Source organism: Gymnogyps californianus, chromosome 3 (genome assembly GCF_018139145.2).
Source record: "Gymnogyps californianus isolate 813 chromosome 3, ASM1813914v2, whole genome shotgun sequence".
Taxonomy (NCBI): Eukaryota; Metazoa; Chordata; class Aves; order Accipitriformes; family Cathartidae; genus Gymnogyps; species Gymnogyps californianus.
This window is the reverse complement of record NC_059473.1, coordinates 45,130,325-45,147,021: the sequence shown is the minus strand read 5'-3', so window position 1 is coordinate 45,147,021 and position 16,697 is coordinate 45,130,325. Positions and strand designations below refer to the sequence as shown.

The 16,697-nt window shown below is 42.7% G+C and overlaps 1 protein-coding gene across 1 annotated transcript in view; it reads right to left on the bottom strand.

Annotated features, from left to right (window-relative positions):
• Positions 1-3,058: 3,058 nt before the first annotated feature.
• The window catches only part of PCNX2 (pecanex 2), a 162,162-nt gene continuing 148,523 nt past the window's right edge, over positions 3,059-16,697 (bottom strand). The window contains exons 29-34 of the mRNA XM_050893555.1: positions 15,110-15,254; positions 13,661-13,891; positions 13,044-13,318; positions 11,823-12,007; positions 6,796-7,244; positions 3,059-4,693 (exon numbers count right to left, since the gene is read on the bottom strand). Coding sequence (XP_050749512.1) covers positions 4,520-4,693; positions 6,796-7,244; positions 11,823-12,007; positions 13,044-13,318; positions 13,661-13,891; positions 15,110-15,254 — 1,459 coding nt within the window. The 3' untranslated portion in view covers positions 3,059-4,519. The remainder of the gene's footprint in view (positions 4,694-6,795; positions 7,245-11,822; positions 12,008-13,043; positions 13,319-13,660; positions 13,892-15,109; positions 15,255-16,697) is intronic.

The window sequence follows — 16,697 nt, the reverse complement described above, 5'->3', positions numbered from 1 at the left end:
ATCTTTAACTTAAATTCCGCAGCAAGAGAAGAGCAGTCAGTTGGTGGGTTGGAGCCAAATGCAGATGACACTTCTTGCTTTATTCTAATAAATAGCTTTTAAAAAAAAGCTGTGAATGACATCGTGGAGACTCCTAAGAACTTAATAGCTTCAGAATGTCAATCATAGATACTGAGAGTATCTGGCCATCTTGTCGAGGGAAAAAGACTCACACTGGTAAGTCCTTTTTGTTAACATTTGTCTTAAATGCAATGAATGCCAAGATTTTCTGTCTCTGGGAATGAGGTGAGACTTTTCAACGAGAACTCCAGTTCCTCACATAGAAGAAGTTTGTGTGGCACTTCAAAATGGAGGGAGCAGCAGGACCTCCGGCATTTGTATTTTTGGATGAACAGAAACGAACTTTGTACATTGTGCCCATCACGGTTTCCTACTTGCTTGCTGTGGTGGGAAGCAGCCAGGCTCAAGGCCAGGCTGGGGCTTGCCTGCGTACCTGGTGGATGTGAGCAGTTCAGCAGCCTGTGGTTGGCTTTGGTAAAATGTTACTAAAAGTCTTTTTACCAGATCTTTGGGCCATGTTTCACCCTTAGGAGTGTAGCACCTGGCTTTTACTACAAGAGCCTATTAGTGAAAGTTAAGTTTAGGAAAATGAAGTGGGAGGGGGGTAGGTATCCCACACAGGGCTGAAGTACGGTGTTCATGCTTGTTTTACCATATAGTCATTATCCTCCTTCCTGTAGCCTGCTGTAGTGGATGTGTTCCTCTCTGCCCTCTGGTTGTGAGGGCCCCGCTGAGCCAGTGTGGATAAAATGACTCCCCATGTTTCTTTTCAGCAATGGTGATGTTATCTGGGGTTAAGCTGGGGGGAGGCAGACAGGGCCTCCATCTCTTCATCCCTTCTGACATTGCTGTGAAAGAACCGCATGTACCAAATGCTTTTGTGGATTGAGTGCTTGATTTCCTCAAAGGATGCATTCAGCTTGCTAGCGAGATGGGAGTGTCACTGCTGTCCGGTTGGAGAAACAAGAAGGTTCTGGGCTGGCTAACGAGCATCAGGCAGGCTTCTGCCTTCAGCCTCTGCTGAGTAAGTGGCCTCTGCAGCTCTGGAAAAATTCAAGCACAGCACCTGAATCTTCAAAACTGACACAAAACGGAGCTGTATATAAAAGGTACTTAGGTGGTGGTGGTGGCCATCCTTGCTGCATGACAGCTGTGGTAAGAGTTCAGACATGTAGGCAAACTGTTCAGCCTGAGCAACTTCAGGGCCAAGTTTTAACAGCGTTATGCATCGTGTGACCTATCGTCATCAGTGCCGCAGCTGACTTACAAGCAGTGAAAGTTGCCTTTGCTTTTCATTCAGAGCCCGGAAGTGCCCAAGGAGTGGGGTTCCTGAGGTGTCATGGGTGCCTCCATCTTGCAACTCTGAAGCACCTCGTGTGTGAGCTTAAGTATCAAGCTGCTTAGGTCTTTCAGGAATAAAAGTATGGCTTAAAGCCTTTGTGTATCTGTAGGCACTGGTGCTGAGAATAGCATTCCTATGGATTCGGGTGCCTTTTGGTGCTATGCAGAGCTGTTCTGAGCAGCTTACTGTTGAAATTAGGCCTTGTTTAAAGGTGAGGTACCTATTTGTTAGGTTTGTGTGCATCAGAGCTTTAAATGCATCTTCTGTCATGTACAGAGTAATCAGGTCTATACCTCATGCAAACATGGGGGAGGTCTAAGATGTGTTTAATCAATACAACCTCATACCTAGTTCCAGGTTTTATTTCTAACCATCATGTCTAATTATTCTGTAGGATTGGCCCATATTTAAAAACACTGCATATAGCAGTAGTCTTCTTAATAACAGCAGACTATCTCCAAAATTATGGAGAAATGTAACGTGGGAGAGTTTGTGCTGTCATCTTTGAATTATTTGTCTTTGTTACTGTTGTTAATGGTCACTCTTGGGTTTTTTTCAACCCACTATGCTACAGTAACAACTTTAAGGCAAAATAAAAACTGTATAAGACATGGCTACGAAAAGGAACTCATTTTTGAATCTTACCTTGACTCCTGCTCTGCCCTGCTTGTACGCTCAACAAAGGACATGCCTTTCCTGGCAGCCACCCTGTGCAGCAGGAGGCTGGGCTTCATGGCACACTGCTGTCCCCAAGGAGTTATGCTCCAGGGGCCAGTGGCTTGAACTAAGTCAGGAACTGTGAGGCAGCTGCGTTATCTTAGGGTGCAGTACCAGAGGCCGTGGAGATGGTAGAGTCTCTTTACAGAAGGTGTGGCGCTGGGGGAAGGTGGTGTTGCTGGGCCTCGGTCCATGCTAAGCAGATAGAGCGGCTTGCTGCCGGAAGGATTTGTGCAGCTGTTTCCCAGTCTGGTTTAATATGCTTGAGTTGGATACATAGAATAATTTACGTTGATTGGGACTACTGGAGCTACTTATTTTTGATGGAAATTGATTCAAATTTAAGTTAAAGATGTGAAAATTGGAGGCCTAAGTGAGGTTAACTCAGTATGGGCAAGTTTCTCTTGCTTTCCACAGCCGCTTGTTTGCCCTGCCTCCACGCAAGGCAGGGTTTAGGAAGACAAAGCCGTGATGGTTTATTTTAGTAGACTGCCACGCAAAAGCCCCCAAAGCAGAAATGGGGCTGGTGGCTGTTAGTAAGAGCCCTCTACCTACCCGCATAACCTCCATCCTTCATTTGTTAACGAAGCACTTCATGAGCAGGGTGGTGGGAGGAGAGGTGGGATCTACCAGATATGGTCAGAAGGGAGCAGCTGCATTCAATTTCCTCTTCCACATCACACCTGGATGCTGGAGGAGACAGTAGTAGGGCCTGAACTGTACAGATGACCATGTGTCTTAGGGGGCTGTACATGAATACTCTGCTTTTGCCCTTGCGAACACGAGCAGAATTTTGCCTAGGTTGTGCTGAGCTTTATAAATAATCAATTCATGGAGATCTGAAGTGAAATAAAAACAATTTCTCAATTTCATAAGGCAGAAAGCAAGTGAAAACCATTCAAAATAAAAAAGAAAACCCAAAAACTGCTGCCACACAAAACGTTTTATTTTCACTAGGTGTTACTTAGTTCTACTACTTATGATCTTAAGTGTGGCACAGTAGGAAGCTCAGAATGCAACTGTGTATTGCCTAACAGTAATGAGACTTAGCTACAGCATCTCTTATTAAATCTTGCTTGTTAATTGGGACAAGACAGCCTGGCTGCACATCATCATGTTGAGAATTAGAAACAATCTATGGTAGTTACAGTAAAGAGGAACAGCAAGACATTGATAGCTGCAATGTTTTTAATTTAAAAAAAAAAAAAAAGAATGAGGAGAACACGCACGTGTGTGTTTAGTAGAGGAAGGATTTCTTGTAGCCTTTTAGGCTTCCAGAGTAGTCATGCATTCCTGTAAATCAGTGTTTCTCAAACTTTGTGAAAGCGTGGCCTCCCTTTTTGCATCGTCTGTCTTTATGCAACTATTAAATTGGCAGCAGCTCAGTTTCTCTGGGGGAGGGAAATCAGAACGCTCTGTAATTACTGGCTACAAGTGTTTATGGACACTGAGCTGTGTCCAACAATTAAAGGCATTTAGCTGTTCCTTTCCTAATATAAACACTTCCAGACAATAATTACAGCCTGCTTTGCACCTTCCTGTCCTTGAGGAGGATTCCCCTGGGCCCTTTTGGAACTCCCAAGGGGGCTGTTGCCTGGAATTTGAGAAACACTGCTGTAAACCAAACAGGAGCATGAGATAATACCTAAGAGCAGCTGTTTATGCAAAGCTGCTTTCTTTGCAAATAAGGTGCACCATATGCTTTGAAGGCTTTCCATGCACTGGATGCTTTCTTTTCTCACACTTGGCTTTTGTTAATCTGTGTAGCATGGCTTGTTCACACAATATTTCAATATGGCTGCATGCAGTATATCAATCTGTGATGCTATGTTGCTATTCAGAATTACCACCTGCATAACATGTTAAAGAAAAACAAGAGATTTGCTGTTGGAAAAAAAAAAAAAATCAGATTTAGCTCTAATGTTACAGTACATGTTCTACTGTCCTTTTATGTAGTCATTGCTTCTCTTCAAAGCTGCCTTTTGCTATACGTTATATATCAAATGCCAATTAGTTTGCATGCAATCAGCTGTTTAGTTATGGCAGGAAGAGATGTCTTGTGTGCTTTTCACTGAGTTGTATTAATATTTCCCACTGTATTCATTTGTGATTCCAACCATTCCAGGGGAAGGAACCTTAAACCGGTTGTATTTGTTGTTCTAGGATTTACAAGAACCTGAGGTGAAGTGGCACTGTGTGTTTTTTAGGACATCTTCCAACTTTACCCATGCCAAGGCCTTTAGCTGAAGAACATCTGCCCCATAGTATTCTTGTGTAGAAGTTAGAAAAATAAACATTTGGAGGTTTTTGAAAGAACCTAAACCCATGTGCAGCTCCCTGACCTAACTCTGTCTTTATTTAATTCTAAGAAGCGCGTGGCCCTTGCGCTAGAAGTACTCCTTACTGCTCCTCAGACAGGCTTTGCTGAGAAGCGGTGTCTTCCAGGGCCATATCTTCTTGGCTGGCCCTTCTGCACTCCAGGTTTCGACTCATGAATATGGCATGGGCCGGACCTGCCTCTCGCCGTGGTCTAGGTTCTGTAGCATCGGTTGCTTCGCAGGTCTCGGTGAGTTGCTGGAAAGAAAGAAAGAAAGAAAGGAAGAAAAAGTGAACTAGTTTAGCAAATTGCTAAGTAACACTTCAGCTATTTTTTGAAGTGACAGATGAAAAAAGTTAAAAATTGATTTAGGAATGTCATTCTGTGAAACTGCATGGGATTCTTAACGTGCATTATTCACGAGGGACTTCTGAAGAGGGACTTGTCACACTTTGTGTAACGCATAAATTTGGAAAGAAAAGCAGACCAGGAGCTAGAGGTTTAGTACCACAGTTGTACATGTATAGAGAGCTGTAAAATAATTTGGATTGAAAAGGACTTCTGGAGGTCATCCAGTCTAAACCTCTGCTCCAAGCAGAGCTGACTTCTAAAAAGTTAAATCAGGTTGCTCTGGGGCTTGCTTTACACACCACATTTTAAATTCAACTTACAAAGAAACCTTTTCATCAAAACTGGAGTGCAATTATCAGTCTGAAAATGTTACGTGCAGTGTCACCCCATTGTAAGGAGTCCATTAGTATAAAAGCTTTCCAGAACTGTGCTGTGTTAACGTTTAAATAAAACACTTCCTCCTTACCACTTTCAATCAAGCAGGCACCTGGACTCTGAGCAGTTATTTTGGCCAGGACTCGCCTCATCTAAATTTAACCATGTAGTCTTAGTGTATCATCTAGGCTGTCAATGGTTGGCAGAGAGATACGAGTGCCCCAGGGGAAGATTTCTTCCTGACAGCTGGAAGGATGAAGTGGATTGTCCTCTCCCCTGAATACAGAGGCCACACCAACAATCTACTGAGACTTCATACCCAAATTTTAGATGGCTTAAAGTTAGATGAGGTGAATCCTACCAGTAGTACTCAGTATTGCAGACTGGCTGAGTTCTTGCAAATTAGGCTATAAACTCTTGAGAGTTGGAATTATGCCTTGTCATCTGATATGTCCAGCTGTACATGTAGAAATATTATTAATGCTCATTAGAGTAATAAAGCAGGATTGGACCCAGATGAGTAACATTCAGTCAACTGCTGTTGAAGTTCATGGCAAAACTCCAGGGAACTATACCATACATGGTATTTTTGGGTTGAGAGCAAAATACACACAGGCTAAGGAGCTTTTTTCACTTGAGGTTTGGAGAATTCTTTGAAAATTAGGGAAGTTATACACAGTTCAGAATGATAGTAGCAGAAAAGTGTTTTGGACTTTCCATATCCACAGTCTTCCCCTGTGGCCAATTTAGTTTCCGTTTTGATAGGCCAGATGCGAAAGTCTGTCTTAATTATGTTGTCACTCAACCTCTAGTTGCAGTCACCTTTTATCTCTAGTCCATCTTGTCACGTTACTGCTCTGTAGTGCTGAGGTGAAGGTTTCAAAATTCAGGAAAGCAACTGATGGCAACCAAAGTTAAGGAAATATACTAAAGTAGACAATAAAACAATAACACTAGTATGTGCGTTGAATTTTCCAGGGAAGACGGGAATATAACTGGGAGCCTACTGGGAAGAAGGCTGGAAGTTCTGTGTGTGTACTGTTTTGCTGTTAGAAAATGCTGAATCACAGGGCATGCAGGTTTCCTTTGGGAAATATTTCCTACAGACTTCCTTTGACTAACCCTTTCAGCAACAAGGTTTTCAGGTCCTGGATTGAATTTCTGGTCAGAGAGAGGGACAGAACAAGTGCACTGTTCAGTGGGAACCGTTCCTCTTTGTACAAATAATTAAGTCCTGCGTAAGCAAGCAAGGAAGGAGCTATTTAGTCTGCTTATGATGGTACTCATCACCTGGGCTGCAGAAAATGGAGACCTAAGTCCCTCGTCTGAGTGAAGGGAAGCGGGACTTTGCCCCAGTTTGCAATTTCAGGTGCATGCTTAACAGCCAACCTGTCACTTACAAATACGTGACTCTCATATACACACAATGTTACTCAACAGTAACAATCTCATTTTCATTGTGATGCGGCAAAATCCAAAACAAATACCAAAATCCTGACGTTATTTTGGAAGAGACTATTTTCTGACCAGTGAGAAGGAAGAAATCAAACGGTGGTGAGGACAGTTCAAGAACCTGATAGGAGAGCAGTACAGTAGCTCACGCTTAGTACTGCTGTTTTGGCTTCAGCCTTACCCGAGTTGCTTGACTTGCTGCTCTAGCAGATGGACCCATGGCAATATTCATGCTGCTGGATGACTGGGTGTCACTGGTGTTACCTCCGTCGGCAGCTGAGAGCCCAGAAATCACCAAAGCACTTGAAAAACTTCTCTTGCCGAACAGCAGGCTGAGAGTTGAGCTGGTGGAAGAGGCCAGACTGGACCTGAGCATTGCTGCAGCTTGGTCCTGCACAGTCAGCTGGCCAGCAGCAGGAACAGCAGGGGACTGGGAAAACACAGATGCTGCCGAGTTGTGGAATGACGGCTGACTACTAGAAAGCCTTTGGGCAATTTCGTGGGCAGATGTAGATGTTTGGATGAAAGGCTGGCGGCTTTCTACAATTGGTCCAGAGTGACTTGAAGCAGGGGGCCTTTGGTGTAAAGCAGTGTGTGCCTGGACGGACTGACTCCTGGGTTTTCTCCTGCCTTTAAAAGAAAGATTAATATATTTAAGTAAGTGGCATCCTGATGAACTCCATGCTATTGACAGTGTCCCGTGTGTACATATTACTATTGGCATATTACTAGGGGTTTTTTTCAGTGTAAGAATCCCAAGAATAACAGAAATAACAAATTGCTAAACGTATGAACCTTTCTGTGTTTTCCACTACAGGCGTTCTGGCTTTTGGTCAGAATAGCTCCAGTGGTTCTGCACTGAGTCAAAAGAGAGGAAAATGAGAAGACACCCCAAGGAAAGTACTCTGATCACAGGCTCACACCTACTCTGCCACGTACATTTTAACCTGCCCAGTGAATGACTGAGCATAGCGTTGCTGTACCTCCGCTCCCCTTTGTCAACCACACTAAAGTAGGGGATGTTGAATATCCACCTTAAATGGCTTGGTATAATTAAATGCAAAACCAAAACCAAAAAACTGTGAGTTAAAACAATGGCACATTAAAAAGAATTATTCCTGCACATGGGGAAAGAGAATTTGAGAATTCAACCAAGTGGAAGACTACAGCATTCAAGCCACAAGACAGTTTTTAAGACTAATATTAAACTATATCTGAGTTCCAAGAGTGATATTTACAGTATATCACAGACTGAAAAGAATTGAACGCCTCTAGTTAGGGCAGTCTGTTGGAGGGCTGAATGAGACCCGCATAAGGCTCTTGCGCCATTTTGTGAAGCGTCTCGATGCAGCCACTGTTGATACAGAGAGTAGATAAGCTATTCTGACATGCCTAGACAACTTCTATCTTCCTGTACATATACACCCCCATTTTTAACATTTATATCAACACCTTATGTCATTGAGACAAATCATTTCTGTATTTCTTATGCTTGCATATTTAAATAGGCATAGAATGAAAAATAAATCAACTTATTGGCCAGTGAACCCACGAGATACCTGCTTGCACCCAGGCACACTGCAAATGGCATGCAGCGGGCTGGCATGTGCCACATGCCCCGAAAGAGTTTGCTGTTTCTGCAGACAGGCTCTAACCCAGGCTTACGCAGCAAGTACCTAGTCACGCGAGTGCCAGCTTGGCTTTTTTGCTTTCCAGGAAACTCCAAACATTAACACAAGCTGGCATTTTGGTTTCCTAGCTATCGCTGTGGGGTAGAGAGTTGATGCCAGAAAATCTGTTGGGAGCCATCAGTGCAGAAACACGTTTTGTTGGCAGGCATTTCCAGGTTGTTGGTAATTTTTTTTGCTTTGTTTTTTCCCAATACCCGAACTGTGGAAGGGAGGGAAGCACTGAAGCTCCTCCAGATACTGAAATTTTGCAGGCATAAAGGAATATAAATCTCACACTATCTTCTAGAAACATGACTGTTCGCTGAATTCATGAGGGTTCCAGTAATGCAGAATTTCATATCCAAACTATTTATATTATATAGCTGAAACACGCTGTTTCACATCCACAGACCTGCTTTCCAGAGGCTGGTATCATTAGCCCCATTTTTCAGATGCTGAAGCAAAGAGAATTGAGATAACTTGGCACAGAGTCAGATGGCAGAGCTGGGCCACAACCTAAGTGGAGCTCTTTAGCCGGACTAAAACCTAGTTGGTTCGGCAAGCACCGGACACTTTTGCACCCCACTTACAATGTTATCTTTAGTTCTACTTTTATGCTCCAAACAATAAAAAAATAATTTTCCCGAGATGGCACGCAAAGCAGCATTCTCTGTAATAAGAGCCCCAGGATCTCTGCTTGAGAGCAGTGGGACAGAGGCACGTGGCTCCTGTGTGCCACGATGGCAGTGTCCTCTGCGCTTCGGATGTGATCAATAGGGAGGGCACGCGCTGCCATGGGGGTCAGGCCTGGCCGCCGCACCGGCAGCCGTGTGCACGTCTGGCCTCCGCAGGGATTCAGGTTCTTCAAACTCCGGGGTTTTGTTTAAGTGCTTTGGTTTCTACATCTGATCGTTATTTTAATATTTTACCCTTTTTGAATAAAAAGAACGGACTGGAATTAAGAACAGAGGGGCTGTGGTGTGTTAGTTTGTGCAGGGGCTAACGTGGCCAAACATCTGTTTGTGATTTAAACTGCCAAACTGACCCCTGTCCAAAAGTATTCTATATTCATCCCAAACGCAGTGAGTGGTTAGAGCGTTGGACAGGAGACCACCCACATCTACACATAAATAACTCTCCTTGAAAACACTTAGGAAACAAAGGCTATTCTATAAACTGCATCATGAAATAAGGACACTTTGGGGGAGAACCCCACACGTTTCCAATGCTCCCGATTTTGGTTGCACTTTTATATAGGGCTTTCATTGCATTTTGCAGACTCGGTGGCACCAGGCTGCAAAATGAAATATGAAATATGAAAACATTAAATGCACTTGATTCATAGATTATGAGTCTAGAAGGGATTGCTGTGATTATCTAGTCTGCTGTGCTACATAGCATGGGCCATAGAACTTCCTGGAATTAATTCCTGTATGGTATTACTAATTACTACGATTATTTTTAAGAAATGCATCCAATATCTCCAGTCACGGAGAATCCATCTTAACCCTTAGTCACTTGCTTCACTGTTTATTTCCTCTCACTGTTAAAAATGTGCACTTGATTTCAAATCTGAATTTTTTTAGCTTTGTTATATCCAAGTCTGCTCAAATCGACTGTCTTTGGTCACCTTTTGTTGCCCAGGTAAGTACTTACAGACTACGATCAAAGCATCTTTTACAATATAAATTGTTTGAAAGCTCTTAATCTTTCACTACAGGATGTATTTCCCAGGTCTTTGATAATTTTTTGGCTCTTCTTTGAACTCCTTCCAAATTAAAAATGTCCTTCTTAAATTAGCGTACTAGGACTGTGCGCGGTAGGCCAACAGTGTCCTGAACCAAAGTCAGATTGACAGACATGCATTACCCAGGTCACCCTACTCATTCTGCTTTTTTAACAGGCATAGCATAAGTTCTTTCCCAGTCCTCTGGTATTGCCTTAGTGTCCCGATACTTACTGAAGATCAAAGAGAGCTTGCTTTTTAACCAGCTTTCTTAAAAACCTTCTTGAATGAGTCATTTGGATTTGCTCAATTAAGCGTATAGCTTTGATAGCCACTCTTTCATGTTCTTTGTAGCTGTTAGGATGGAAGGAACTACTTCATGATCAGATCATAGAAACAGATCATCTGCATTTTTCTCAATACAAACCAGACATTTCTTTTCTCATTTCTACATTATTGGCAACTCTGCCTTTCTATATAGTGATGGATCAAGACCACTGTTAGGATTTCTTTTGCTTCTAATACTCTTTAAAAATAAACAGCCACAAACCCATTTTCATCTTTTTGTCTGTAATGGTGCTAGCCAGAAACTTCTCCTTGTTTCATTCTTTCTCTTATCAATGGTCTCTCAGGACTGAATACGGATTTGCATTTGCTATTTTCCACTTCCTTGCATTTGTTGTGCATTTCTTCATTTTACCTCAAAGCCAGGTTGTTTTTCTTAACTAAGTGTGACCTTCTCTCTTGACTGCGGTTTTCTGGGCACCCAATAAGTTCTTTTAAACAACTCACAATTAACTTTCATTCTTGTATGGCATGCTCTGCATCATTATTTTACAATTAAGTTTGCCATTCTGATTACTGCAGTGTCAAGTTGTGAGTATGCACATGGGGATTCCTCTAACGCTAGACTCAATTAAAAGCAGCAGTTATTTTATTCTTACAACATGATTTATATTCAGGGCAAGATTTTCTCCAGTCCTGTCCATTATCTTTAATGATAGGTCAAAATGATCTAATGGGAAACAAACAAGTGTCATACCCCTCTAGTTCTCTGGTTTAATTTATACAGTAATACCACAACTTGTTGAAAGGTTGAGTTAATTGGCTTTACATTACAAGTCCTGATCCCACAGTGATAGGTCTCACAGTGACCCACTGCCAAACTTAATGTCTATTTCCAATGTGAAGGCCAGTAGTTCTACCTTGTGAATATATCTGAAGTACTTCTGAATCCATAATGTATTATGAGAAGGGCTCAGCTGTTAGTTGACAGAATGATTGGCAACATTTAATTTTCTCCTGGTAACTGCTGTATAGACATAAGAAGCTATTTCCTATTTGTTTGTTCTCCACATGCGTTGATGAACAGCCAGACCAATTCCTCAAATAAATTGTCATGGTCCTTCCAAGATAATTAAGATTTCTGCATACTTTCACTTCTGCTGTTCCCAGCCAACGATAAGCACAGGTTCACTGTGGTACGGGCTCCCGGCATCACACATGTAGACTCCCTCCCATCTGCGTTTCTCATTCAGGCATTGTTGGTGGCACCTCCTAGTCCAAAAGTTACACATAAAGGAGTTTCACAGTGGAACCTTTGGTGAATCATATTTGTCTTACACCCTCCCGGTAAATACCTGGAACAATATCAGGAAGCCATCTCCTACATGTGCTTCGTTATTAGGAAAGACAAAGCCCTCTCTTTCCAAAATCAGTTTTCCACTGGATATGAGCACGCCCCAAAAGCATCTGCCTATGTGGCCCCTCAGGAGAAGACTACAGAAAAAGCCAAGTAAATTCTGCAAATACCTGCACGCTGGTGGACCTCTTGAGATGAAGCTTGCAACTGAGGGGTTCCATCTCTGGTGGGCTGCGAGCTACTGCTTTGGCTGGAATTGCCTGTGGAAGTGCTGCTAGATGAAGACCCCCCTCCACTGTCCACCTCTTCAACGTTACCTCTCTCGTGGTGAGCTGCATGGCAGTCCTTCCGCATTCTGTTTGCAGGAACACGCGCATGGTCAGCCATTTATTATGCACAGAAATTTGTGCCACCAATGTCAGGTGCCCTCAAAACGTGTAATTGTAGTCTCTCATACCGCTGCAGGTCTTTTGACATTTTATGAGATGATGAAGATGATGATGGGGTAAGCTTACTTGGAACAAAATTGTGTACAAGACAAACCAAATCTGTCCTTGTCTGTGTTTAGGGGCTTTGGACCCTGCAAGACCTTAGGACTCTCTATCTAATGTTACAGTGGTCTCTGAAGATCAACTTTTGCATGAGGTAACAAAGTAGCGAAGAAGAGGAATGGGCTGGAGTGAGCTCAGTGGGAATGAGCTGCATGGTGGGAAAGGAGCATATTAAGCCACTAGATTTAATCTTGGCATTTTAGCATAAGTCTGAGCATGCAAGCTGGCTCCCATAGTCTCTCCATGGTCCCCTGCCTCTCCTCAGCCACAGTGGCGATAGGGCAGGTGGAGGGAATGAGACCAGAGTGAGTTATTGCTGTCTGAAAAGTGCATGTAGGAATGAGAGATGGAATGTGTCAGGTACTGATCATGCATACCTAGGGGAAGTCAGGCAGTTTTGGTGGATAGTAAGTGCATTTTTAGATGTGTTTTGGTCAAGAACAATGACTTGGGGATGATCATCTATACTGCCAAAGCTTTGGAGCATAACCCACCAACACATTTACTCATGTTCTGACATGTCACCGAGTTACAGAAAAGATACCCTTATTTACAAAGCATAAACAGTAGAATTCCCTGGAATAAGGGAAATGTCTGTAGCGCTAAGTGATTTGGTAATGAATCTTGTTGAACATGTAGAAAGCTTTACTTAAAAGCCATTAATGAGTTAATGAATTTGCTTCCTGCTGTATCTGTAGGGCTATTTTGTTATATTCTGAGTTATGTGCAATTAATTTTTTACTCATAGGTAACAGTACGGAATGACTCTCTTTTAACAGAAAATACAGTGGAACCGAGACTGCAGGGTCTCTATCTGCATAGCCAAAATTTAACACCTACCTTAACCATTTGGATCTGAACCACTTTTTAATGTTGTCCAAACTGACAGGTCCCCCCCAAATGTTCCTCAGTTGGCTGTGTGTCCCAAGGTACGAGGTGGTTAAGGGGGAAACGTACATTGGATATCCCAGTGGCTGATCACATGAAGAATTAATTAAGTTCCGCAAGACCTGTTTATTGTTCTGGATGCTTCCTCTCTCCGGGTTACGATTGCGTAAGAAAATCAGTTCCTGCTGCTGCCCAGCCCAAAGCCCTCTGACGCACTCCTTGTTGACCTACAGGTAGGTTAAAAACATGTGGATCATGTGAAAACGTTTGCTACTGAAGACGCAGAACTACGTGATTTAGGTAGAACGGCAGTAGCTGTGTGTCCAAACACCTCATGTCTTTGCACCAACAGTTTTTATGAACTTTTGCAGCTACTCCCTGGTGAAGGCTGGAATGTTATTTCAGATACACAAACATATGGGTGCAAAAGTCAACTGAAGAGAGCTTTTAGCCTCCAATCCCTACTCCGATAACTACAATCAGCCTCTCCTTTTGGCCAGATTACTCAGAAATAATATTATTTACCACAGCCCTAAATTACAGCAATATTAGAAAGATGGTATATGTACCTTGATAACCTTGAAGCTCAAGTAACTTTTGTGGAGCATGATAACTTTATATTCATCTGCTCCTTCATCTACCACGTGTCTCAGGGTTAGCAGCTCCTCTCTGTTGGAGAGGACAGCGCTGCGCCAGGCTGGGTCCCCTTCGTGACAAATCACAACCTTTTCTTCAAAAGATTGGATCGCTTCATACAAAACTGCTGGGTCCTCATACTCATCTGGGCAGGTGAACTGGTCCTAGTAGTACAGGAGAAAGTATTGAAAAGGTCAGGTGTATTTGTGAAAACACAAGAACTATTAACAATAAACAAAATCGTGTTTTTCGAACGGTTGCCAGCTGATCCCCCCCCCAAGTGACTTGCCATTTGATACAGTGTGTCTTTGGGGAGGTAGAACAATTAATTTAACAGTAATATAGAAAGGTATGGTTTTTGTTTTATTGTAACCTGTTCTGATCTCATGTCTCCACTGGACAAAGACACTCGGAGAATGCCAGCTTATCCACTGTCTTTTTATAAAGTGGGAAACCACAGGAGGCAGAGCTGTTGGGCAAGCCGGAGGGAGATTGGAATCACCTGGGGCGTTCCACGGTTCTTGTGAAAATCCTTATTTTTATTCACAAAAAACCACCAACAAAAGCACAGACTGGGAATCCATCAGCAGATATGACAATATTGTGTTACTACTTTAGCTGTCACACAGCAACACGGCCAGCGATAACATTCATAAAATTATTGTGTCAAATTCTCAGATACTAATTCATAGCAGTTCCACTTCAGTTACATTCAGAGCAATTATAAATATCATGCATGATAAAAGCATATGATACTAAATCATAACGTGCCAGAGGAAGAACAAAATCAACTCCAAGCTATACAGGGGTTGACCTGAAGAAATTGGAGCAACTTCAATGGAGGTGTGCCAGATTTCTACAACTGAAAACAGAATGGGGTCAGAAACAGCCTGACATAATCAAACAAGCAGCCATGACACTAACCCTTCAAACCACTCTCCTCTCAGCTGTGTCTTTTAATATATGGAAGCGTTACATGTATATTGCCATTCATGAAAGGATTGATAAATTAGCAATGAAATCAGTCTAATCAAGGTATTTCTTGTCAATCTAGAAACAATCTTTATAGTATCCACGCAAGTAAAACATGACATGACCGTCAGTTTTGTTTTGATGAAAAATGCAGGGTCAAGCTCTGCAATATGAATGGTTTCAGATGGGCAGCTAGGGGCTACAGAAAAGAAGATCAAGTGAATGCAAAATAAATAAATGCCAAGCTTTTCCATTTTGCTTAAGGAAGTTTCTCAGAATAAGGCAACAAGTACTCCACTTCCCTCTCATTTTTTTTTTTTCTTTGGACACTTTCTAAGGTTTCCTGTGTTTCCCTAAGAAGACAGATGCAGTAGTAAAAGTTCAAAATAAAAATTAAAAAAAGACCCTACCTGGTGTAGCTTCAGAGACATTCGGATTGCCGGGGCAACAACCTTATGCAATAGATCCATGTCTGCAAAGACCCACTCATCTTTTGCTGCTATCCGAAAGTCTCCTTTGAACAGAGCATGGAGCCCATAAAGAAAAGAGTCCAAGCTGTAAGAGAAAGGCAGCAGTCACTCCCAGAAGTCATTCCCATCTCACCAAGCCGGACCCCTGCCAGCCGCTGGCCACGTGCTGAGCTGCGCAGTGACCAGTGGCCCTCCGGCGCAGGGTCAGCTCCTGCGGTGGGTATAAGGCAGGGGTTGCATCGCATGTTTCTAATGAGAAACCCTTCCTCGGGCTAGGTGGTTTTCCTTCTGCTTGCGCTGTAAACGACTGGCCACAGAATGAGTGTGGCACCTGGAACAAAGAATGTCCTAAGGACGGGGTGGCTGGGTCACGGGGTGCCTCAGGGCACTGCTTCTCTGCGGCTGTGCCAAAGAGACCAGGTCAAAGAGTGCCAGCTGCTCTGCAATCCCTGTGCAGGCAGCAGAAGCTGCCCCCTCATCTGAAAGTTTATTCATCAGCCCCGTTACTCTTAGCAGTTCTCCTTGCAAGGTAAAAATTCAAAAAAAAAAAACAGCTGTAAAAAATATTTTCAGCAAATCTGAGACTTTTGTCATGAAACTCAAACCCAGACGTGAACATTAAACCAGATGTACTAAGAAGAATACTAAGTTTCAGGAACTGTTCAACAAACCGGGTGAGAGCATGAATCAAACGACAGGCATTTCATACTGAAACAATGAGCCCTAAAGCAAATATGCACTGGGTTTCTTTTTTCTGATATAAGAAACTAGATGTAACTAGTTCTGCCTGACCTTGGACGACAGTTTGCCTGGACCTGAGATTTAAGCAAGAGGTTAAAGGTACAAAATCGAGTAGTTGTTAGAAAATGGTTGCACGAGGGCTTTGTGAAGCCTTCAGCTCCAATCTGCACCCTGAATCATGAGCTTCCCACAACACCACCACAGCCACTTGTATAATGCTTATATAGCAGGACTGCTGTCCTAATGCTGCTCTGAAGAACTGATCTCGAGATTAAGGAAAACAGAACCATCTGTTAAAAACAGACATCTCTTGCAAACCCACAGGACATGGTTTCATCTACCTGCCAAGATTTTACTCGGTCTTACAACAGTTGATTTTTTCAGATTGTAAAGGCTCTGAGGAGAAGCTGCATTAAGATGTTAGCGGTTTTCCTTACCGCCCAGGCTTTCTCCAGAGAACACATAATCTTTCCACATAATTGAGCTTTCTTAATTATTTTAGGAAAAGAAAAAAAAAAAACTTTTAAATTTTCTCTCTTCTCCAAGAGAGGGAGAAGAGAGACTGCGAGACTGCTTGGCCTATCTTCAGCTCAGATGCATTCTAGTTTTGCCCTTGGTGGGTAGCATGTTTTAGAAATTAAAATGGAAAGATATATATGTTGTTACCAGAAAAACAGCTGGATACCAATTTTCTCCGCAAAAGCACTGTCTAATACAAATCAACTAATCAGTGGGACCAAGGCCAGTCAGGAAGGCAGGGCTGCTGTCGCTGCTGGGAACATGAAGA